Source organism: Anarhichas minor, unplaced genomic scaffold (genome assembly GCF_050575085.1).
Source record: "Anarhichas minor isolate MPS153535 unplaced genomic scaffold, ASM5057508v1 ptg000025l, whole genome shotgun sequence".
NCBI classification, from domain to species: domain Eukaryota; kingdom Metazoa; phylum Chordata; class Actinopteri; order Perciformes; family Anarhichadidae; genus Anarhichas; species Anarhichas minor.
The window spans coordinates 8,070,985-8,094,275 of NW_027466471.1; the positions used below are offsets into that span (position 1 = coordinate 8,070,985).

The 23,291-nt window shown below is 41.9% G+C and overlaps 3 protein-coding genes across 5 annotated transcripts in view; 1 reads left to right on the forward strand and 2 right to left on the reverse strand.

Moving 5' to 3' along the window:
* The window catches only part of dock8 (dedicator of cytokinesis 8), a 49,786-nt gene extending 46,858 nt beyond the window's left edge, over positions 1–2,928 (reverse strand). The window contains exon 1 of one of the 2 annotated variants that reach the window (XR_012956156.1): positions 2,751–2,928. Coding sequence is in view for 1 of the 2 variants with exons in the window: in XM_076099728.1 (XP_075955843.1) it covers positions 2,751–2,803 (53 nt within the window). In the remaining variant the exon portion in view is untranslated. The remainder of the gene's footprint in view (positions 1–2,750) is intronic. The other variant, XM_076099728.1, reaches the window with a different exon arrangement.
* A 1,115-nt stretch (positions 2,929–4,043) lies between these two features.
* LOC142957749 (zinc finger C2HC domain-containing protein 1A-like) lies at positions 4,044–6,722 on the forward strand. 2 transcript variants are annotated; one of them, XR_012956157.1, is made up of 4 exons: positions 4,044–4,119; positions 4,946–5,087; positions 5,498–5,944; positions 6,241–6,722. XR_012956157.1 is itself a non-coding variant. In XM_076099738.1 (3 exons), exons 1-3 carry the CDS (start codon positions 4,093–4,095, stop codon positions 5,731–5,733), a joined length of 405 nt encoding a protein of 134 aa, XP_075955853.1. In that variant the 5' UTR covers positions 4,044–4,092; the 3' UTR covers positions 5,734–6,722. The 2 variants fall into 2 exon arrangements, 1 of the variants encoding a protein (XP_075955853.1); XM_076099738.1 differs by having other exon boundaries at positions 5,498–6,722.
* A 2,687-nt stretch (positions 6,723–9,409) lies between these two features.
* LOC142957685 (uncharacterized) lies at positions 9,410–13,510 on the reverse strand. The gene is made up of 3 exons (XM_076099635.1): positions 13,304–13,510; positions 12,358–12,756; positions 9,410–10,711 (listed from the first exon to the last, which is right to left on the reverse strand). Exons 1-3 carry the CDS (start codon positions 13,508–13,510, stop codon positions 10,373–10,375), a joined length of 945 nt encoding a protein of 314 aa, XP_075955750.1. The 3' UTR covers positions 9,410–10,372.
* Positions 13,511–23,291: the final 9,781 nt, after the last annotated feature.

Consider the following 23,291-nt stretch of genomic DNA (forward strand, 5'->3'; position numbering starts at 1 on the left):
AGCCAAAAAGAAACAAAGGAAAGGTGGTGTGTGGTGTACATGACAAGAGCAGGAAAGCGGACCAAAGGGATGCCCCCACCGTGTGTCTCATACTATCATATGTCTCCAGACTTAATGGGTCTCGCTGCTATCAGCATCATCACGACTCAGCTTCCTGTCAGAGGGAGGCACGCGTAAACACAGCAGTCATTTGGCTCCAAGACAGAAAGAAAAGTGACTTTAAACAGGAGTCCTAGTAGAGTTTAAATGCTTTAACTATAACGGGGCAAGTCATTTATCTAAAGGTTTCTTTTCCCCCCTACCCCCGCCCCCCCCCACCCCATCACTCAAAAGGCCCACCAACAGCCACGAGGGTTAACAGATGTCATTAAGCAGAGCCCACAGGAAATACAGATGTAACTCAATCCGGGTCCGCCTGCCGCTAAGGAGGATTGAACGACGGCTGCCCCCACGTCCACAGCTGTCCCCACACCTGTTACCATATGCTAGTAAGTAACATCATCAAGTGTTGCTATCATATTGTCACACCTCTTTTTCTTTCCTCTTTTCATGTGCTTATTAAGAAACAGACGTTTCCTGATTTAAAACTGCCATGAACAAAAAAAAAAAAAAAAAAAAAGTGAAGTGAAACCCGGAGCGACACACTGTCGTGTCCACAGTGTGCAGGATTTCCTTCACACTCCATCCTGATAAGAGAGATCGAGAGAGGAACTGCTCATATAGAAAACATACGGTGGATATAAGAACATTACTTATTAATTCAACCCTGAAATAACAAATCCACAAATATGAGGCGTATTAAGTTTGTTAAGAGGTTTTCCGGCCTGTAACATATTGTTTCAAATTGTGTCCACTGTTCCTCTTTGTCAGAGCGGTTTGTTTGTGTCTGGCTTTATCTAGGTTGTTTCAATTCATAAACTAAGTCTGCAGTTTGTTCGACCAATGCGCGTTGTATCAAGGTTTCTACAACGTACACATATCGGGGCGTCCTATTGGCCGAGGTGTTTAAGACGCTGAGCATGTAATCACGATGTCAGCGGGTCTGGTCATGAGACTTTTGTTGCATATCATCCCTCCCCCCTCATATTTTCTCACCTTTCAACTGTCCACTAACATACTTAGTGCTTAAACTAAATCACACTGATTGTCTGATCTATTTTTGTACAGCTTACACTACCTAAAATGACCCGCCTTAGAGTCAGAGTCCATTTCCAGGAGGTATTGACATTATTCTGTGAGCCCAACATGTGCTGTTACATTACAACACCACAAAATGATAAGAAATGGGGATATTTTCAGATAGTTGAATACTACATAATATATTTTCAAAAGGTTGCTGTGTCAATATAAAATGATTTCACATTAAAAAAACAACAACAGAGTTTCCTCACTACAACAACAGTTTGAGAAATCACCATCAACGAGTATGAATGGTCTCTTGCATCATCTCTTACTGGCTGTTTAACACTTTGCAACCACACATTCCACAACCCCGTGCTCTGCTACAGCATCCATCAACCGGCCCCTCTGCTGGCTCATCACTGGGTCCAGACTTGTGACCCAAGATCCCTCAGCAGCTGAGCTCAGCTCTGCACAGCACAGCACGGATCCGTGATTTCTCCTGGCTGATGAAAACAAGGGAACGGTACATGCACTGTGGTGGTGGTGGTGGTAGAGGATTTCACACTCGCATGAAAAAAATTGCTTTTTGAATAGTTGGAGACTGCCGTCGCACAAAACATAGAATCCTAAGACGTCATTTTGACAACGAATCAAGAAAATACTTAGCAGATTGATCGATAAGTTGAGAAAATCGCTACTTGCTGCTCTACTTTAAACCACTTTCAGAGACATTTTGCATGACTTTTGCATCCTTGGTGATTCATTAAATTCCATAACGTCAGAAAATATTTCATGAATATTTGTTGTCATCCAAGTTACAAAAGGTTTAGATGGTACAGCTGCAGAAACAAGGAAACTGATTTAAAGAGAGGATCAAACCCCACATCAAATCTACAATGTGAATAAGGTTAAACTGCTGCAAGATCACACACGTTCATCAAGTACTCACTCTGTTCTCCCTGGAGAAGCTTTACAGTAGGCCCATACATTCCTGTGCTGCCAACCATAGGAAGTATATAAGTGTATTTGTTTTAATGAGTCGCACCACAGCGGAGGCAAGGTACACAATAGACTTCCATGTACATACTTCCTCCACACCTGGCCAGTGTCACAGCAGGAACTATGACCACATCCCTCCTCATATACAGCAGCTCTAAGGGGCCAGTCAGACCTCACACACTACAGGAAATGATCATATTGGACATCATAAATATAGAGTCAGCATCCTCGTGGGGAGGAAGTGAAACTGGTCAAATACAGATGTGTCAATGTATAAGCTTCAGCATTGAGTGTTAGGCTAACTGTGTGTAAATGACTGCTCACACGGCTATAGTCACTATAACCAGAAGTTAGCCATGTCCTGTAATAATTCTTGGGAGAAAGTTGGAGAAAAAGTTTTTTTTTTTATCCCCCAGGCTAGCTTTTTAAACTAACCTGCAGCATTAACATTCATAACATGTGGCTGCCTGCTCCGTTGTTGAATCCTCTCCAACTGTCAAGACGGAGCTCCCTCCCTCTCCCTCTCTTCCTCCCCCCGTCCCTCATGGGAGGCAACACGAGTTCGCATCCACTCCTTAAACTAAACCCGATACCAAAACAACCTGAGCTAACACACGGCACAATGTTACCTGTTGATTTTCAGAGCGAAAGCCCGTCGCTCTGCGCTGTTCAGAGAAGCCATGAGCGAGTCTGAAGTCCAGTTCAGCGGCGTTGGCTTCGGTGTTTCCTGCGGTTTATCTCCGCCTCGCTGTCACCCACGCGCCGCTACGTCTCCTCGCTACAGCTCAACTGTCATGTCAACACTCATCTTGGCTGTGGCGGCTTTCCTGGGTGTCAACTTCCGCATTTGATTTGAGCCATCCCGTAGAGAGAGGAGAGAGAGCGCGCGCGCGCCAGAGAGAGCGAGAGAGAGAGAGGCGCGAGGGGTGGGAGGGGATGATGGGACAATCTGGATAAAACGCGCGCGCTCCCTCGCTGCCGACATAAGCTTTTGTGTTTACAAGCAGTCTCCGTTTTCTCCCCCCTCTCTCTCTCTCTCGCTCTCTCTCTCTCTCTCTCCATCCAGTTTCTGTTGAGGGACATTAATAGTAATTAATAGTTGTTACACATTTTAAGTAAAATCAAGATTCAAGACATATTTTATAGACCTAGTCTGTATACCCTGCAAGCAAATATACAAAAAAATAGACTTACCTCGAGGGATTGTGTCCAGTTAGACGTCTGTTGCCTAGCATTTATATATATATATATATATATATATATATATATATATATATATATATATATATATATATATATATATATATATATATATATATATTAGTGCTGGGCAACGATTACAAATTGTAATCGCGATTAATCGCATGGATTTTTTGCCATTAATCGCGATTAATCGCATTGTTATGGCAAAGTTCAATAATGAATTCAAAAGTAGTGTATTGCGCACTTTTATTTTAAAAGTACTGCTATATGAACAAAAGGTCAATAACATTTGGTTTGCAAACACTTTAAACAAATAAGGTTATTTTTAGCAGCAGTATTCCCTTTACACAGCAGCAGTTCTATCTCTTCACTATCTGTGCTCAGTGTGTGACTGTATGTGAAACGTTCCACTACTGTGCAACATGAATAAAATGTTTCAGCACGTTTCAGCAAAAATGTCTGTCTTCATGACAGTCAGAGCATGTGAATGCAGCTCTACTGTTCATCACTATAATGCTGTAACTCAGAGGTGATGATGGTGACCCAGCGATCAAAGAATAAAGACACTTTACCCACAATTTAGGTGTATTTTCCCTTTAACTCACGAGATGCAGGTAGCATGTTTTATACTTAATGTGAATATAATTCATACTTTATCTTATTCTGAAATATCTTATTCTGAAAACCGGATGTTCGTCTGAAGAAACCGGATGTTGTCTCACATTAATCTTTCCGCTAACTTTCTTAGCTCATTCTTGAGGCTCATACATGCCGTCATTCGTTGCGATCCTAAAGGTGAGTTCACACCAAACGCTACGCAAATACTAATCAATACTAATCAGCTGCAGTTTGTATCCACTTCTCTGTAGCATCTGTTAGCTTGTCTTGCTTTTGTTTATCTAACTATACTTCTCCCACACGCTGCGTTAACGCGATAATAACGCGTTAACTTGCCCAGCACTAATATATATATATATTGTTTTCTTCTTTCTATGGTCTTTGCTTCAATTAACTGCTGCACACTCAATCTGCCCTCCCTCTGGAATAACAGTATTCACAGTTTCCTGGCATTAACAGGACATCACAGAACATTGTTATCCTCCTTGTTTGTCAGGCACACATGCTTAATTAACTGTGAAGAAAAGCTTTATAGGAGGATGTAGACGTTCAGTGCCAGAGGGGCTATCATGTTGCCACAGAAACAGCTCAGAGGAAACTCAGTGAACTACTTCTGTCAGAAATCATCAGCTTTTGGTAATAGACTGCCACGATTCTTTTTTTTCTTTTTTTTTTTATAGAAATGAAAGTCGGAAGCATGTCGTTAAGAGCTGCATTCATTACAACCACGAGTTAAATTATAGGAATTTTCAGGCTTAAATAAATAAGAACTTTTAGATCATTTAAAATAGAGAGTAACGAGAGACACTTAGGTGACCGTATTTTCAAAACATCCAATTTTCAGTGTGCACATTCAGTTCAAGTAATAACAGCACTCTCTGAATGACAGTTATGTGTTTTACCATGACAGCATCAATAGCTGTCTCAGGTTGTGGTGAAAAGGAATCAACATTAAAAACAAGCTGGTGTAACAGCACATCTGCTCTGTGTTTCCTCCTGCCAGCCAGAACCTCCAAAGAAGCCGTCCAACTGGCGCAAAAAACATGACGACTTCATCGCTACCATCCGGGCAGCTAAGGTCATCACTCAGGTCATGAAGGATGGCGGACCATTACCTCCACCTCCTCCTCCTACTTATGACCCAGGTAACACATAGAGGAATTAAGCAAGGAACAGAAGAATGACAGGAACACACTGTGACTGTTTATGGTTACTGCTTAATGATAAGTAACTCTTTATAGTGAACAAATTAGCTCTTTACCAGTGCTCCTGATCGAGGTCTGGTGATTATTATTTTTTTAAACAGTTAAGCAGGTGAAAGTAGAAAATTTTACTGACAAATTATAAAGATGTGCTGGAAATGTTTCTGCCTCAGAATGTCGAATCCCAAATAAAAATGTAACTTATTGAGTTTGCAGTTGCAAGAGAAAAGAAGAACACACGTACAAGGCAGACCTTCCCCACTTAGCAGTACTTACAAGTCTCTCTATATCCAGGATTCAGGTCACTTGAGAGGTTTTATGTGTATTTTCTCACTAACCTGTCTTGTCTTCAGACTATGTCCTGTGCCCTTGCTGTGACCGGAGGTTCAACCAGGGTGCAGCTGACAGACACATCAAGTTCTGCCAGGAGCAGGCTGCCCGTATGCCAACCAAGGGCAAGTTAGGAGATGCCAAGAAGCCTCCTGGTCGCACACCGGTACACACATGCACACACCGCACCGCTACATTTGTGTGCACGCGAACAGACAATTTGTGTTTCTGTTGGAAAATACTATTTTACTTAAGTTGACTTTGGTTGAATTTTCTAAATTACATTTTCTTACATTAATTTCTCATTGCAAATCTGGTTGTTCTAAACGTAAAACATTGAAAAGTGCACTGCAAAATTTGACAGTATGAAATAATATTTATGACACATTGCACATGCAGCTTTCATCTCATAATTAGACCAGCTGTGTAAGGGTACAGACCTCCCCACGCTCAAACCCCTCAAACCAAAGGTAAGACTACACTTTAGGGGGGGGGTTAATTTGATTTAATAGGAAGAGAAAAACTGTATTAATCTGCCTGAGTGAGGCTGCCCTTCAGCAAATTTTCACTAATTAAAATGATTTTTTATTTTTATGTATACACTTGTAAGAATACAAAAACAAACAAGCATTACTGAAACTTAATGTCCCTTTTTGAGTTGTTTGATTTTTGTTTTTACTCTGTTTTAAATATTGGGGTTTTAACTAATAAAGAAAATTGATCAAAAATTACCTTCGCTCTTACATCCATTTGTGGCTATTTCCAGAGCCGAGCAGCCTGTGATTGGCTATTTCTGGATGCCTCCTATATCATCATCTGAGCATGCTCCCACTCAGCTGTCATTCTGAAAATGGTGTCAAGACGGGCAATACTCAGACGGTGTCCATATATACAATTGTCAGCGTCAACACGGGGACGCAAGAGACACAGGATGATTGTTCTCCAATGTAAAAGCAGAGAGTTGGTGTCAGAGGCAAACTGTGATGCTGAGTCAGTGGCAATGGTGTATTTTTGCAAATGGTACAAATATCTGCATGATAAAGACTATACTGTTGGACCATTTTAGAGGATAAATGGAAAATGTTGTGTTCAAACCAAAATCCAACTGGATAAAGTACATTTAGCCAATATAATTGATCAGAAATACCAAACATGTCTATGCTACAACAGGCAACCGCGCACCGATGTCCAGAACAATTATTAGCAAATGTAATCATGATCAGAAATAAACTTGCCCTTTGTATTACTGCTTGTTTGTCTTGAAATAGTATGACTTTATTCTCATTAAATTATGAGTCTATTTTTGTTTCTCGATATTGCAACTTCTCAGTGCGGAAAGTTTTGAACATGAGCAGGAATCTTGCTGAAATGCAAATAAGCTCTGGGGTTAAAAAATTTATTTAAATGCCACATGCACATTTAAAGAGGTTAATTCCCAAAACAAGAGGATGGAAGAGTAAATCATGCAGACATGTGCTCTTTACCTCCGAATAGTATTTGAAAGTGATATAGAAGAGCCTGAAAGCCTTACTGCATTATATTTTGAGTTTTCACCTTTTGCCTGAATGTTTTCCTTTACATAGAAAAAAAAAACCATTTCCACCATAAACTTGTGCATAAAAGAAATCCACTTGAAGGCAATTTCAATGAGGTACAGAATTCTTGTCAAAATCTATATAGAACATAAGCGCAATGCTACAGACAAATACTATACAGTGGGTACGGAAAGTATTCAGACCCCTTTACATTTTTCACTCTGTTTCATTGCAGCCATTTGCTAAAATCAAAAAAGTTCATTTTATTTCTCATTAATGTACACTCAGCACCCCATCTTGACAGAAAAAACAGAAATGTAGAAATTTTTGCAAATTTATTAAAAAAGAAAAACTGAAATATCACATGGTCATAAGTATTCAGACCCTTTGCTCAGTATTGAGTAGAAGCACCCTTTTGAGCTAGTACAGCCATGAGTCTTCTTGGGAATGATGCAACAAGTTTTTCACACCTGGATTTGGGGATCCTCTGCCATTCTTCCTTGCAGATCCTCTCCAGTTCCGTCAGGTTGGATGGTGAACGTTGGTGGACAGCCATTTTCAGGTCTCTCCAGAGATGCTCAATTGGGTTTAGGTCAGGGCTCTGGCTGGACCAGTCAAGAATGGTCACAGAGTTGTTCCGAAGCCACTCCTTTGTTATTTTAGCTGTGTGCTTAGGGTCATTGTCTTGTTGGAAGGTGAACCTTCGGCCCAGTCTGAGGTCCAGAGCACTCTGGAAGAGGTTTTCTTCCAGGATATCTCTGTACTTGGCCGCATTCATCTTTCCTTCAATTGCAACCAGTCGTCCTGTCCCTGCAGCTCAAAAACACCCCCATAGCATGATGCTGCCACCACCATGTTTCACTGTTGGGATTGTATTGGGCAGGTGATGAGCAGTGCCTGGTTTTCTCCACACATACCGCTTAGAATTAACGCCAAAAAGTTCAATCTTGGTCTCATCAGACCAGAGAATCTTATTTCTCATAGTCTGGGAGTCCTTCATGTGTTTTTTGGCAAACTCTATGCGGGCTTTCATATGTCTTGCACTGAGGAGAGGCTTCCGTGGGGCCACTCTGCCATAAAGCCCCGACTGGTGGAGGGCTGCAGTGATAGTTGACTTTGTGGAACTTTCTCCCATCTCCCTACTGCATCTCTGGAGCTCAGCCACAGTGATCTTTGGGTTCTTCTTTACCTCTCTCACCAAGGCTCTTCTTCCACGATTGCTCAGTTTGGCTGGACGGCCAGGTCTAGGAAGAGTTCTGGTCGTCCCAAACTTCTTCCATTTAAGGATTATGGAGGCCACTGTGCTCTTAGCAACCTTGAGTGCTGCAGAAATTCTTTTGTAACCTTGGCCAGATCTGTGCCTTGCCACAATTCTGTCTCTGAGCTCCTTGGGCAGTTCCTTCGACCTCATGATTCTCATTTGCTCCGACATGCACTGTGAGCTGTAAGGTCTTATATAGACAGGTGTGTGCCTTTCCTAATCAAGTCCAATCAGTTTAATTAAACACAGCTGGACTCCAATGAAGGAGTAGAACCATCTCAAGGAGGATCAGAAGAAATGGACAGCATGTGAGTTAAATATGAGTGTCACAGCAAAGGGTCTGAATACTTATGACCATGTGATATTTCAGTTTTTCTTTTTTAATAAATTTGCAAAAATTTCTACATTTGTTTTTTTCTGTCAAGATGGGGTGCTGAGTGTACATTAATGAGAAATAAAATTAACTTTTTTGATTTTAGCAAATGGCTGCAATGAAACAGAGTGAAAAATTTAAAGGGGTCTGAATACTTTCCGTACCCACTGTATATGACAATTTGTTACTGCCTGTAAATGTGGATATTTTAGACTGAAGAGGTAGTTTTATTTGTAGCCAAAAGTGACAAAACATTCTTGGCATTGCATTTCATATGCTCATATTCTATGAAATATGAATTGACAGTTTACATAATTTAGTCACGCTGTTGCCCCTATGAAGCAGAACATAAGCTGTGTGTGTCCTGCCCTTGCAGAGGCAAGCTCTGCTGTAGTTACTGCCTCGCTCCCAAGGAGGAACTATAGAGCGCAGCTGGCCTGAACAAAAATATATCTAGCACATACTCCAAACAAATGTTTCCAAATCAAATCCCTGAATAAGACAGCAGGTCAGAGTGCTCTGTCCTCTCTGTCACTGACTAAAAAAAAGTGCTCCTGGTCTGCTACCTTTTTGATTAGCTGTCTAACAGAAAAGTGTCAGGGGAGTGAAGGAATCGAGTCGCACAAACTTAAACCAATGTTATTCTAATAGGTGTGTGTGTGTGACAGGGTTAATAACGTAGCCAATTACATGCCATGATTCTGTATGAGCTGTCATTCGTCCATTGCAAACCTTTTATTTGAGCAGTTTTAAAATGTCATATTAAGGGCTAAGTGGAGGCACATCAAGTGTTCTCTAATAAATCACAGTAAAGACCTAACCTTTATAAAGAGACATGCCATTAATGGCGCAGGAATATAGACATGCTCAATGTGTTTCTAATAATTAAAAAAAATCTACAGCAATATGTCTGTCACCGTTAACAAAGACTCCCATTGAGATCAGTCAGTCCCTGTTAACGCAGCCTGCATGGTGAACGTTACACATTGAATTACGATGCCGGGCATGCACACTCTATTCCTACTATTATCAGCATGGTACCCGTTTGGGTCGACGGGCTTCCCAGTAGTCGCAGGGGTTAATCACATCAGCTTGAATGCCACTCTAATTATTCCACAGGACAGAGGATTTACCAACGTCAAGCCGATGTCAGAATACAGCGACTTCCGGGTAAATTTCTTTTCAAAATAAAGCCCTTTTTAATGTGAAGTAAAACAGCATGAAAAAGTCAGGGCTCGGATGAGTTTTATTTTTATTTTTTTGAATTGATGATGTGACGGTGATCTGGTGTCTCCTGGATCAATAAAGGGCATTTGAAAACCTCCTCTCCCTAAAAGACAAATGGAACACAAGTTATCTTATCTGAAAATAAGAAATGATACTTATGTGACCCTTTTGCATAAAAAGGTTCACACCCCTCTCTTCATGAAAACAAATAGACAACAGGAAGTAGACCTAACATCTTTAAAGAATAAAGGTGAACATATAAATTATCCATCAGTATCAGAAAAAAAAATATGAAAATTAACATTTACCTGTTTTATGAGAGGATTCACACTCGCCCTCCACCTCTCCTCCTCTCTATAAAAACAAATACAGACAAGAGGAAGTGGAGTTAAAATCTTCACAGAATAAAGGTGATCATATAAATTATCCATCAGTAACAATGAAATTATGAAAGTTAATAGTTACCTGTTATATGGGAGTGTTCACACTAACCCTCCACCTGTCATCCTCTCCTGGTCACTGAGGACTCTTGTCGGAGCCTCATGTTCCTCGCCCACTCCGGCTCAGGGTGGTCCTGTAACGGCCGTAACTCACCGGGACTTACCTTTAAAGCCTCACCGGGTCCCTGAGTCGGTTTAGGGGGACTTACCTTGATAGACCCACCTGGAGGTCCAGAGTGGCACCACCAGCTGTTAAACTGGTTCCTCCACGCAGGATTAAGCCTTCTGTTCCTTACCTCTTCCGACTCAAGGTGGTCACATACTAGCCGACGCTTACCTGGACTTACCTTCAAAGGCTCACCTGGTCCCTGAGGTTGATTAGAGGAGCTTTGGAAAACAATCTAATAAAAAACACAATCAAATACAACAAAACACAATCTAATACAACTTAACACAATCTAATACAACTTAACACAATCTAATAAAACACAATCTAATACAACTTAACACAATCAAATACAACTTAACACAATCAAATACAACTTAACACAATCTAATACAACTTAACACAATCTAATAAAACACAATCAAATACAACTTAACACAATCTAATAAAACACAATCTAATAAAATACAATCAAATAAATCTTCCCTGGTCCGGGCGAGGTGGCTAAAGTCCGTGGGCTACTTATCATAAGGGTCGTTTTGAACCGCTCTTAGTCTGGGCTCTCCCCTGAAACCTGTTTGCCTTGGGAGACCCTACCAGGGGCTAATGCCCCGGGCAACATAGCTCCCAGGATCACTGAGCCACTCAAACTCCTCCACCACGTTAAGGTGGCGATTCGCGGAGGAGACTATCTAACACAACAAAACACAATCTAATACAACTTAACACAATCTAATACAACTTAACACAATCTAATACAACAAAACACAATCTAACACAACAAAACACAATCTAACACAACAAAACACAATCTAATACAACACAATCTAATACAACACAATCTAATAAAACACAATCTAATACAACAAAACACAATCTAATACAACACAATCTAATAAAACACAATCTAATACAACACAATCTAATACAACTTAACACAATCTAATACAACACAATCTAATACAACTTAACACAATCTAATACAACAAAACACAATCTAATACAACACAATCTAATATAACGTAACACAATCTAATAAAACACAATCTAATAAAACACAATCTAATAAAACACAATCTAATATAACGTAACACAATCTAATATAACGTAACACAATCTAATATAACGTAACACAATCTAATATAACGTAACACAATCTAATACAACACAATCTAATATAACGTAACACAATCTAATAAAACACAATCTAATACAACTTAACACACTCTAATGCAACTAAACACAATCTAATACAACAAAACACAATCTAATAAAACACAATCTAATAAAACACAATCTAATAAAACACAATCTAATACAACATAACACAATCTAATAAAACACAATCTAATACAACACAATCTAATAAAACACAATCTAATACAACAAAACACAATCTAATAAAACATAATCTAATAAAACACAATCTAATACAACTAAACACAATCTAATAAAACACAATCTAATACAACAAAACACAATCTAATAAAACACAATCTAATACAACAAAACACAATCTAATAAAACACAATCTAATACAACGTAACACAATCTAATAAAACACAATCTAATACAACACAATCTAATACAACAAAACACAATCGAATAAAACACAATCTAATAAAACACAATCTAATACAACGTAACACAATCTAATAAAACACAATCTAATACTGTCACTTCTTTTAAATCAAGGCTGAAGTCTTTCTATTCACCGCTGTCCTTAGTCTTGTTTTCTATTCCTCTTATTCTATTTGAGCTTGTCTTACTTTCCTGTTGTCTTGGCTCTTTAATGCTTTTAATTGTATTTAAATGTCATTGTGTGTCGTGTTACTTTTGTCTCAATGCTTTTGATGTCTTGTTTAGAAAACTTTGAATGGCCTTGTTGCAGAAATGTGCTGAATAATAATAAACGTACCTTCTCTTCCTTTGAGGGGAACTTGGGGGGATGGTCCAGGAAGAACTAGAGGAGGAGCTAGAAGACGAACTAGAGGAGGAGCTAGAAGAAGAGGGAGAAGAGGAGTTAGAAGAAGAGGGAGAGGAGGAGCTAGAAGAAGAGGGAGAAGAGGAGCTAGAAGAAGAGGGAGAAGAGGAGCTAGAAGAAGAAAGAGGAGAAATAGGAGTGGAGAAGACCCAAGGGGAGGGAGGAGATGGGTCACAGCGAGTGGAGGAGCCAGTCCTGCGTTGTGAGGCTGGGATCCTACGGAGGATGATCCGTGGGGCGTCGGGGCGGTTGGGGTCCGGGACGAGGAAACTCCTCCACGTGAAGCGTCGTCCCGCCTGAAGGTTTAAAAAAAATAAATACAACCATCAGACCACTGCTCCACATCATGGAAACAAACTAAGGACTGTTACATCATATAGACTTTCTCACATCACATATTGAATTAAGGAGGATCAGTGCCCCTATGCAGTAATAGATCTCTCCCAGGTGTGTGTGCAACGACCACTGCTGTAATTTTTGATTGAATAAATACAACCCAAAATTGTGTATCAGACGCCTTTTAAATCGCAATTTAATCTACGCAGACGTGTGAATCAGCTCTGTGCTCCTAACCGAGACTTCAAGTCTATTTCTTTTGACAATACAGAAGTAAACGTGATGTTGATGCCCAATAAAAAGGCTCAGGATAACTCTGTCTCTGCAGGCAGTTCTGTTAGCTGTTAGCCAAACACACCGTCCAAAAACAGTTAAAGATGAGCAAACCGTTTTCTTCTTCTTTGGACATACACAGCACATTCGGAATATGAGTCTCAATGGGAGATGATGAAGAAACTTATCAAAGTGTTCAAATAACTGTGTGACGTTCAGGTTCTTTGTTCTTACCGTGCTCCCGGTTGGAGGGACTGTGTCCGTGCTGCCAGGGTTGTAGTCTGGTGGGGGACTAGGTGAGGAGCTCATCAGATCTGTGATCCGGAAGATGGTCCGTAAGACGCCGGGCCGGTAAGGGTCCGGGACCTGGACCTGGACGAAGGTGCACCGTAATGCCATCTGAGGGTAAAAACACACACAACCCTCAGAGCACTGATCCATATCATAGTCATTTCTCACATCACATATCACATTGAAAGGATCAGTAGCACAAAGCAGTGTGACTAGATAGAAAGTAAATGTCATACAATAAATGATACGCTCGCAAAAGTATTAGCAGAAACAAACCCAGTACAGTGCAACATGTTTGCATTTGTTTCAGTGTTGTTACTGCAGGAGGCCTTCCATATGTCTACATGCTGCATGAACACAGTCACCACTGATACAGTTTCACTGAACACAACACAGTTTACCGTCACATGATTAAAATGACACCTGACCTGCTCTGATATTCACACCACCATTTTGTTTTCATAATTCATGAGCACATGGATTAGGCTGTGTATTGTACTGATTTCTATCAGCTGTTTATTGTAAACATTAATATGTGCGTGCACTTAAACACGTGTGTATATAATTACTATCAGTCTGGAAGCTTTATTACAGTTTACACAGAGTACATCTACACTCAGATACATTTTACACAGCGAGGTTTACGCCAGAGCTGTCTTGCTGATTGACTAAAAGTCAGAAACATATCAGCACTTTTTCGATAGAAAATATCTTTTAGTGGTTGTTTCACTCTCTGCTGTTCATCGTGTTAATATTCAGGGCACGAAGACATAAAATTGACACATTTATGAACAACTTTATGTGTAAAATAGCCTCATATATGAAAAATGTCACAAGTATGTAGGAAATGTGTGAATTGTGAGTTAATATGGATTAAATATATTATCATGCGTGCATCACTTGTGATCCGTATCACCTAGAAGTTATATAAATATAAAGAAACAATATTTTTATTCGCATTTCTCAGTTTAAGCTAACGCTGGACGGTCGGGTCTATGAAGCTAACGTTAGCTAACCAAGAAAGCAGCTTTGGTTCAGATAAACTTGTTTAAACTTGGTCTCAACAGTCAAAAGTCAGTCCTAGTGGATTAATATACACTGATAACTGAAAATATTATCAATATTAGGATAAACATCGGTTCAGAAAGTCTATAAATACATAGAGAAACACAAAAAACAGTGGTGGAAAAAGTATATAGATTTTCAATTTCAAACCTTTATCAGTAAGTCACCAATGCAAAGAAATCCTGGTTTGAAGGTGTTTCTTGGTAGAGATGCAAAAAAAATCCTGGTTTGAAGGTGTTTCTTGGGAGATTTCGTCGAGTGAAAGTAGATATCTCTGCTTTTTCTGACTGATCAACTTGGAACAGACTGAATTTAGAAAAATTTGAACATAAACATGGTAAACATGGTAACGATGGAACGTTCAGGTCGCTGCTGAGAACAGCTAGTTCTCGCCTCAGAGTCTCCATCAGGTCCTCAAAAGTCCTCCGCTGCACAAACAGACATTAAATACAACTTTAAGAGGAATATCCATATCCACGTGAGCTCAAATAATACAACTACTCTCCTGTCGCGTTTGAGAGTCAGGTGACATGCCCAGGGGTTCACCACACATTAAGTCTCCACTCAGGCCTATTTAAAAAACACGGTCTCATATAATGTCCAATAATATAGAGATGCATGTTTGCATGGAGGTTTGAGGGTGTCAGGTTGGACCCTGTACTTGGTCCTATGTGGTCCTCCAGTGTCCACAGATTGACAGCACGTGGACCTGCTGTTTCACAGCTTTCCTACATTGTTGTGATATATTTTTTAGCGACAGGAAGCCAGATTTTCAAAATAAGTGACACAAACATCAGTTTGAAATAAAATGAAAACATATTTTCTGAGGTTTGTTTACTGGTCCACATCCTGTCTGTCTTTGGGCCATCGTTGGACAAATGTCTCTCCAGAGACATTACATTTACACACCCCTGCATCACACCTGTATTACTCTCTTTGATCCATTTTGTTTTGTTAAAGTAGAAACTTGATGTAACTTTACTAATTGATATTGTGCATAGTGGCATGTATGCACATGTTAAATTTGTTGTTTAACAAGTACTTGTGGGAAGAAGCAAAGTTAGTAATGTGCACGAATGGGTTCTTTGGTCCGAAATACTCTGCTAGGATGAACACTGTACACACTTTGGTGAACTTTTTGTCTGGTATTGCTAAGTTGGCCATTTGGCTAACACGCAGGAACCGGGCTCAGAGTGCGGGAAGTGTGGAGCTGGTACCGGTTCTGGAGGGACTGCTGAAGGCCCGACTGAGGGTGGAATACACTTACTATCAGATGATGGACAATGTGCAGGTTTTCAGCCGCATTTGGGCTGTTGGGGCGGTGTCATGCTCCGTGGGGGAGGAGGGAGAGCTGATTGTTAATTTCTGATAAGTTTATATTTTTCTGTCCTCAGATGAGTTGTTTTATTATTTATTTATTTTTAATTGATGATGTGACAGTGATCTGGTGTCTCCTGGATCAATTAAGGGAATTTGAAAACCCAAACCTCCTCTCTCCTTCTGTCCTCCTCTCCTCTCCCCTCCCTCTCTCTTCTCCTCCGGTCTCTAAAATATAAATGGAACTCAAGTTATAGTTTAAAAATCAGGTGAACAGATTATTTATTCATCAAAAAGTGTGTGTGTGTGTGTGTGTGTGTGTGTGTGTGTGTGTGTGTGTGTGTGTGTTAGACAGACAGAGAGAGAGGGAGATCACATAGAGCAGAGAGCCAGTGTGAGAACAGTGGTCTTGTTGTGATGAAGGCAGCGAGGCCATAGCCAGTCAGCATCTGGCTGTGAATTACTTCATTCAGATGACACATGTGCTCAATATGCCAAACTGGGAACTTCCGAGTGCCCTGGGAAGGTGTTTGAGCCAACAAATGCAACAAGGGAATACACTAGTTTTATTATTTGGGAGCTATGATCACAGTCATCTCATGAGGTCCATCAGCAGACGAGGTTGACATATAAAAAGTCCAACCAATTTGTAAAAATGTGTGATTGAATTATGCAGGAAGTGTATATAGGCATACCTACAATAAAATAAATACATATTTTTGTATCTTATATGCCAACGAGTACCTTTCTACTCACTAAATCACTGAATCAAGCTAAAGTTGTTGTTCAGCCCTTGCAGCTCAGAATTTACTAGATTTCAGTAAAATTAGGTAGGGTGATCCTTGCCTGATATAAAAATTGTTTATTAGTTAGTTTTGTAAGAGCCATTTTGTTGTTTTTGTACAACCTCCCACCACATGGGGGCGTAGTGCCGGTGTGAATCAGGCCACAGGTAATATAATCAGTGGGGTCATTGGACACAGGTGGTTGCCAATAGGTAAAAGCAAACAGTTTTTGACCGTGCAGATTTAACGAATGCAAATGTTATGATTTATTGGTATGAGGAGAAAACGGATAACTGAAGAGAAAGTGGTGAACTCTGATTATGTGAGGAATAAAATGCCTATATTCGAAACTGGACTTTGTTATTTATGGCAAGCGTCAGAACAAGCATTACAGCAACCGTAGTGACTTTTTATTGGGAAGCAACGGTCACTACAATAAGTCAAAAACTGCTTCATTGAGGAGAGCTCTGCTGGCGTTTGACTGCGTTCCGGGACCAGCTGCTGGAGGCTACTGATCATCATGTCCTTTGGACCGGAGCTGAAGGAGCACCGGAGAGAGTCGGTGAGGGCACCGGAGCTGGTTGGAGCTGTTGAAGCGCCAGAGGCAGTCGGTGAAGCGGCGGAGCTGGTGGAGCTGGTGGAGCGCACCGGAGCTGTTTGAAGCGCACAGGAGCAGGTTGGAGCTGCGGTTGTCTCACGGAGGAAAAAGAACATAAGAACTGTATGCAGTTCAACGCCAAGGTATGTGTATCGCTACCTCCAACAAAGGAATGGCCATCGTTGTAATTGTGTGCACACATGACTTTGCGCGTAAAATCCAATGCATTGGTGGTGACAGTATAAATGAACTGAGCGCGTATTCACAAAATTGAATGTGCGTAACTGACAATGGAAGAAGATCACGCCGCCGGTTCTGAACTCTTAACTGATGCCCTGTCCATACTACTCCGTTTCTACTTGGATGCAGATTTGTCAAATAGAAACGATCTCTGTCCACACGGGAGTTTCAGCATCATTCTCGAGTTGATCGGCGTCCACATGGCAGCCTTCGAAGGCGGACAGCACGTGACCATTAACGTACACTGGGCATGCGCGTGACGGTGTAAACAGGAAGTGGATTGCTTGTTTATGTAACATAGTTGAAGAGGTTCAGGTTAAATCCCGCTAAATGGGAAAAGTACGCCACCTGCTGTTGTAAATGTGTACCTGCACTGAATGGTAGACGCAAAGGACTATGGGTAATCCTGAACGCAACGGAGGATTTACTGAAAGGTAACGGGTCCGTGAATGTCCGTGGACAATATAATGATAACTAACTTTAAAAGTACATAACGGTTGAGCTGGCTTTATTTTGTTGAATATTATGTGTCTTAGATAATATTCGCCATGTTTTTATTAAGTTAACTATACGTTTTTTATGTGTTTTATTGCTAGTAAAAATGTCTCCAATACAGCTAACGTTAGCTAACACTAACTTGATGCCGTCTTTCTAGACAGAGCATGCGCAGTTGTCCGCAAGATGACCCATTCTTCTATGTTGTCCTTTGTCATAAATGCAGGTATGTTACAGTATGTTCTATAGAGTGTGATACTATTTTAAACATGCTAATGGTGTGTTTTCTACAGTCTACATGTTTACTCAGTTATAGAATTGTTATTATAAAATGAAAAAGGTAACAGTTCAGTGTGAGAAATCTGTATAAATATATTTTTGGTTATATATATACTTTTGTAATTCTCCTCATACATTTAAGAGAGACAATTTATGTTGTATTTCGGCTATTTTATTTACATGAAATTAAACCCACTATACGATCACTGTATCAATGTCACCACTGTGTTAGTGTATTTCAAAATGGGTAATTCTGAACGCAACGGAGGATTTACTGAAAGACAGAGCATGCGCAGTTGTCCGCAAGATGACCCATTCTTCTATGTTGTCCTTTGTCATAAATGCAGATGTGGAATAAACCTGCTGTTACCACAAGCCTGACCAGCTCCAGGAGATTCATTTAGCCAGGAGACATCTCACAGAGGTTACATTGGTGCCGTGACCCGTCCATGACTACGCCGGACCGGGCAGATGTCTTCTCACCACTGCATCATTTTGGGGCTGCAATTCTTTCTTCGCTGTATCTTACTGTCAGGTTTATTTAGCTAACCCAGCCATATTCCCTTGAGACTGAGTGAGTATTTTGCTATTAAGTATGAGTCTCAATGAATTTGGTACCTCCGATATGACTCCTATCAGTTTTGGCAGGGGTAGGGGGCTGCGTACCACACCTGTTCCATTTTCACTAGGTGACCGTCAGGTGGGGGATAGAACAGCTTATGGTGAGGATTTGGTGCACAGTCCTTTCAGACATAGGGAAGTAGTGACACCTCAGAGTCAGCCAATAGTTGAGTTACATCCACCACAGTGCACTATTACATCAGTTCCAGACCCTCCCCTTGATGCTGTGAGACTAGTTGACCAAATGAACACTATTGTGCAGCAGATAGGGCAACAGCTAGCTGATAGCATTATGTCACGCCTCAACACATCAAGCCCTGCAGCTTCTGTGCCTACAAGTCATGAAGAAACATTCCAAAAGAAAGACTCCAGTCACACTGGATCTCTCCCAAGTCCAGCTGGTAACTCAGAGAGGAGTCAAGGACCCACCTGTATTCCGAGGGGAGAGTTTGGATACGCTGGCTGGTGACGAATGGGAAGAATCAATGAAGAATTACATCACAAAGAGTGGCGTTCAGCTCGAGAATCAGGCTGAGGAAATTCTCATCCACCTGAGAGGCAGAGCAAAGGACGTTGTGAGATTTGGAATAAGAAACGGTGAAGTTAATGTCCGGCATAACCCACAGGCCATCTATGGACTCCTGTGCAGACATTTCAGTACGAGCTATTGCTCATCTGTGCCTCTGGCTGACTTTTATTCCACCACAGCAAAAGAACAGGAGGATCCATATGAGTATTGGCTTAGACTGAACCGAGCAGCTGATGTTGCTGCAAGTGGTCTTGAAGAGCAGGATAAAATGTTTGACAACCCCAGTGTTGAAGTCACACGGATGTTCATCAGACACTGCCCCAGTAAAGATCTAGCTCTTACCTTTAGGTCCAAGACAATGGATAAATGGTCAGCTCGTGAAGGTCAGGAAGTGTTAGATGAATACCATCTAGAGAAGGGACTCAGGTCTTCTACAGAGGGGGGGTAGCAGAATCAACATGAATAAAGTTGAGGTTAGCGCTAATGCTACTTCAGTTTCAGACATCCCCGAACAGAAAAAGGCTGTGAGTCAAGAGACCTCTACTCTGGAGAGGTTAATTGGAATGCTAGAGAAAGTGTTGCTCCAGGGCCCGGGTTATGCTCAAGCCAACAAAAAGCCACATTCCAACAACAGGCTTCCAAGAGTTGAGGGATTAAATGAGACGCCATGTTCCATTTGTAAAGACGGCTCTCACTCTGCCCTCACACACTGTCGAGAGAACAGGCTCTGTTTCCTGTGCCACTTACCTGGCCACCCAAGACGCAACTGCCCAGAGGGAAGACGTCCTTCTGACTATGGTCAGCAGGGAAACTGAATGATCTGCGTGCAGGGGAGGACAACGCAGATCAAGTGAGTGAACCTCCCACCTTGGATTTGACAGACATTGATGATTATGAAACGTTGTATCACACCTACAGCAGCATAGTGCCATCACAAAAAACACTGATTGTGCAAGGCTTGCAGAGACTCTCAAAGACTGACAGCCTATTCTACACAGATGTGACTACTGATGGAGAGCATGTTCTCAGAGCATTAATAGACAGTGGATCTATGGCATGCACTATAAGTGAGGCAGCGGCCACAAAACTTTCACAGTCCATCCCTAACATTGAAAAGAAATCAGCTGAGGACTTTGTTATTGTTGGCTGTGGGGGGCACGTGATCACACCTTCTGCCATGTATGACCTCACTGCATCAGTTTATGGCTATAAGGTGATAATTCCTGTTCTAGTTGTGCCAGGCCAAACTGATGAAATGATTCTCGGCAGCAATGCTATCAAGTGGCTCATACCACGGATGAAAGAAACTGTTAGTGGCCAAAACATCACGTCTCCAGTGAACAGTGCTCCAAATGATAAGTTGCCCCATTTGGCATCCCTACTTTCCTACTCGGATGAGTGGGAAGGTGGTGCAATGCCAAACAGGATCGGCACAGCTAAACTCAAAAGATGTGTCACTCTACAGCCAATGTCTGAACATTTAGTGTGGGCTAAACTGCCTGCATCTGACATCACTGGAGTGGGGAGTACGGTCATCATCGAACCCACCCAGTCCAAAGCCAGGCCTGCACAAATTATGGTGGGGAGAGTTGTTACTTTCTTATGGGGAGATGGTTGGGTTCCAGTCAAAATAGTAAATCCCAATGACAAGCCTCTCACCATTAAAAGAAATGCAAAGGTTGCAGATGTGTCCCCCTGTCTTTCTGTGCAGGACTTACCTGAACCCGATCGCATCCAATCCAGTGTGCAATACACACAGAGCTCACCACCTGCACCAAGGTCGGAAGAGGAGATATCGCACATCCTAAATGACATGGGCCTGCAGGACGTGGACCTCTCATCTTGTGAAGTTTCCCTCGAATGGAAGAATAAGCTGCTGCAGCTCATTGAGCAGTAGGAGTCCACCTTTTCGAGGCACAAAATGGACTGTGGTGAGGCGACAGATTTTTCCACAGAATCCGCTTAGTGGATGACAAGCCCTTCAGACTTCCATTCAGGCGGGTCCCACCGTGCCATTATGACAAGCTTCGTACAGCTCTGAATGAGATGGAGGAATTGGGAATAATTCGTAAATCTCAGAGCGAGTATTCATCTCCCCTCGTCCTGGTTGTCAAGCCGACAAAGGATCTTCGCATCTGTAATGACTTCAGGTGGTTGAACACAAGAACAGTGAAAGACGCACATCCGTTGCCTCATCAGACAGACTCCCTTGCTGCACTTGGTGGCAATGTGTTCTTCTCCACAATGGACCTCACATCAGGGTTCTACAATGTCAGGCTGCACGAGGACGACAAGAAATACACAGCGTTTTCCTCCCCATTCGGTCTCCATGAGTATAACAGGATGCCCCAGGGCCTGACAAACAGTCCTGCCACTTTTATGCGAATGATGATGTCCATCTTTGGCGATGAGAACTTCACAAGCCTGTTATGCTACCTGGATGACCTTATGGTCTTTGCTCCATCTGAACAGGTTGCGCTTGAGCGTCTGCAGATGGTTTTCTCACGCCTTGCTGCTAACAACCTGAAGCTCTCGCCTAAGAAGTGCCACTTTCTTCGCTGGTCTGTCAAGTTTCTGGGACACATCATATGTGGAGATGGTGTAAGGACGGATCCAAGTAAAGTACAGGCTGTAAATGATGTGCAGGAAGCTGATCTGATGGACTCTGATGGGAAAACACCTTGTGCTAATAAAATCAGATCTTTCTTGGGAATGGTTCTCTACTACCATCATTTTATTGAGGGATGTTCAGCTAAAGCTAAGCCACTGTTCAACCTTGTGGCTGAGCCTGCCACACCACACAAAAGAGGAAGAGGCCATAAACCAAAATTCAAAAGAGGCCATGTTAAACTGTCCCGGACTGACTGGACTGATGAGTGCAGGGAAGCATTCAGAACTTTGAAACATGAGCTTGTGCACAGTGTCGCGTTGGCCCATCCAGATTTTGATACACCATTCATCCTCTCTGTTGACGCCTCCTTTGATGGCCTAGGAGCTGTACTCTCACAGTTGCCTCCTGATGGAAAGATTGCCAGACCAGTGGTGTTTGCCAGCAAGACACTGTCACACTCCCAGCTGAACTATCCAGCACATCTGCTGGAGTTTCTCGCTCTTAAATGGGCGGTCTGTGACAAATTTAGCCATTGGCTGAAAGGGCGATGTTTCTCAGTCTGGACGGATAATAATCCATTGACATACATCTTAACTAAGCCTAGGTTAGATGCATGTGAACAAAGATGGGTTTCAAGGCTTGCAGCATACAGTTTTGACCTAAACTATGTCCCTGGCACAAAGAATGTGGTTGCCGATGCACTGAGTAGGGAGCCATTTGTCCAGTCATGCATAGGCCACCGTCTTGTGACTGAACCGTATGCCTCATTACTGAACAATGTAAATGGAATGGTGGATAGGACAGTACAAGATGCATTCAGATGTACTACTAACTGCCAGTTGGTTGTTGATCAGTCCGAGGAGGGAGCTGTTGTCACTCCACCTCCTCCGCCACAGGGGTCCCTCTCTTCACAGGATGTCTCGGCTGTGTTGGATGCACATGACTCTGGAGGTGTCAGTCAAGTGAGAGGCACAGGACCAGCTATTCTCCAGCTTGCCGATGTCAACCAGATTGATTCGCTACCAAAGAGTGAACTGGTTAATCTGCAAGAGCAGGATGATGTCTTAAGCAGAGTTTTCTTTTACGTCCGGCGTCGCAGGAGACCCTCTAGGCGTGAACGTGCTGGTGAGTCTCGTGCGGTGATGAAACTGTTGAGACAATGGCCCAAGCTCTCCATAAAGGATGGCATGTTGTACAAGGTAAAGAAAGACAGACAAATGAACATGACAATTCACCAGGTTGTTATTCCAGACTCCCTGAAGACCCAAGTCCTCCATGGCCTCCACGACTCATCTGGTCATCAGGGGCAGGCACGCACACTTTCTCTCGCCAGGCAGAGGTTCTTTTGGATAGGGATGGAACGTGACATCATCAATCACGTGAAAAACTGC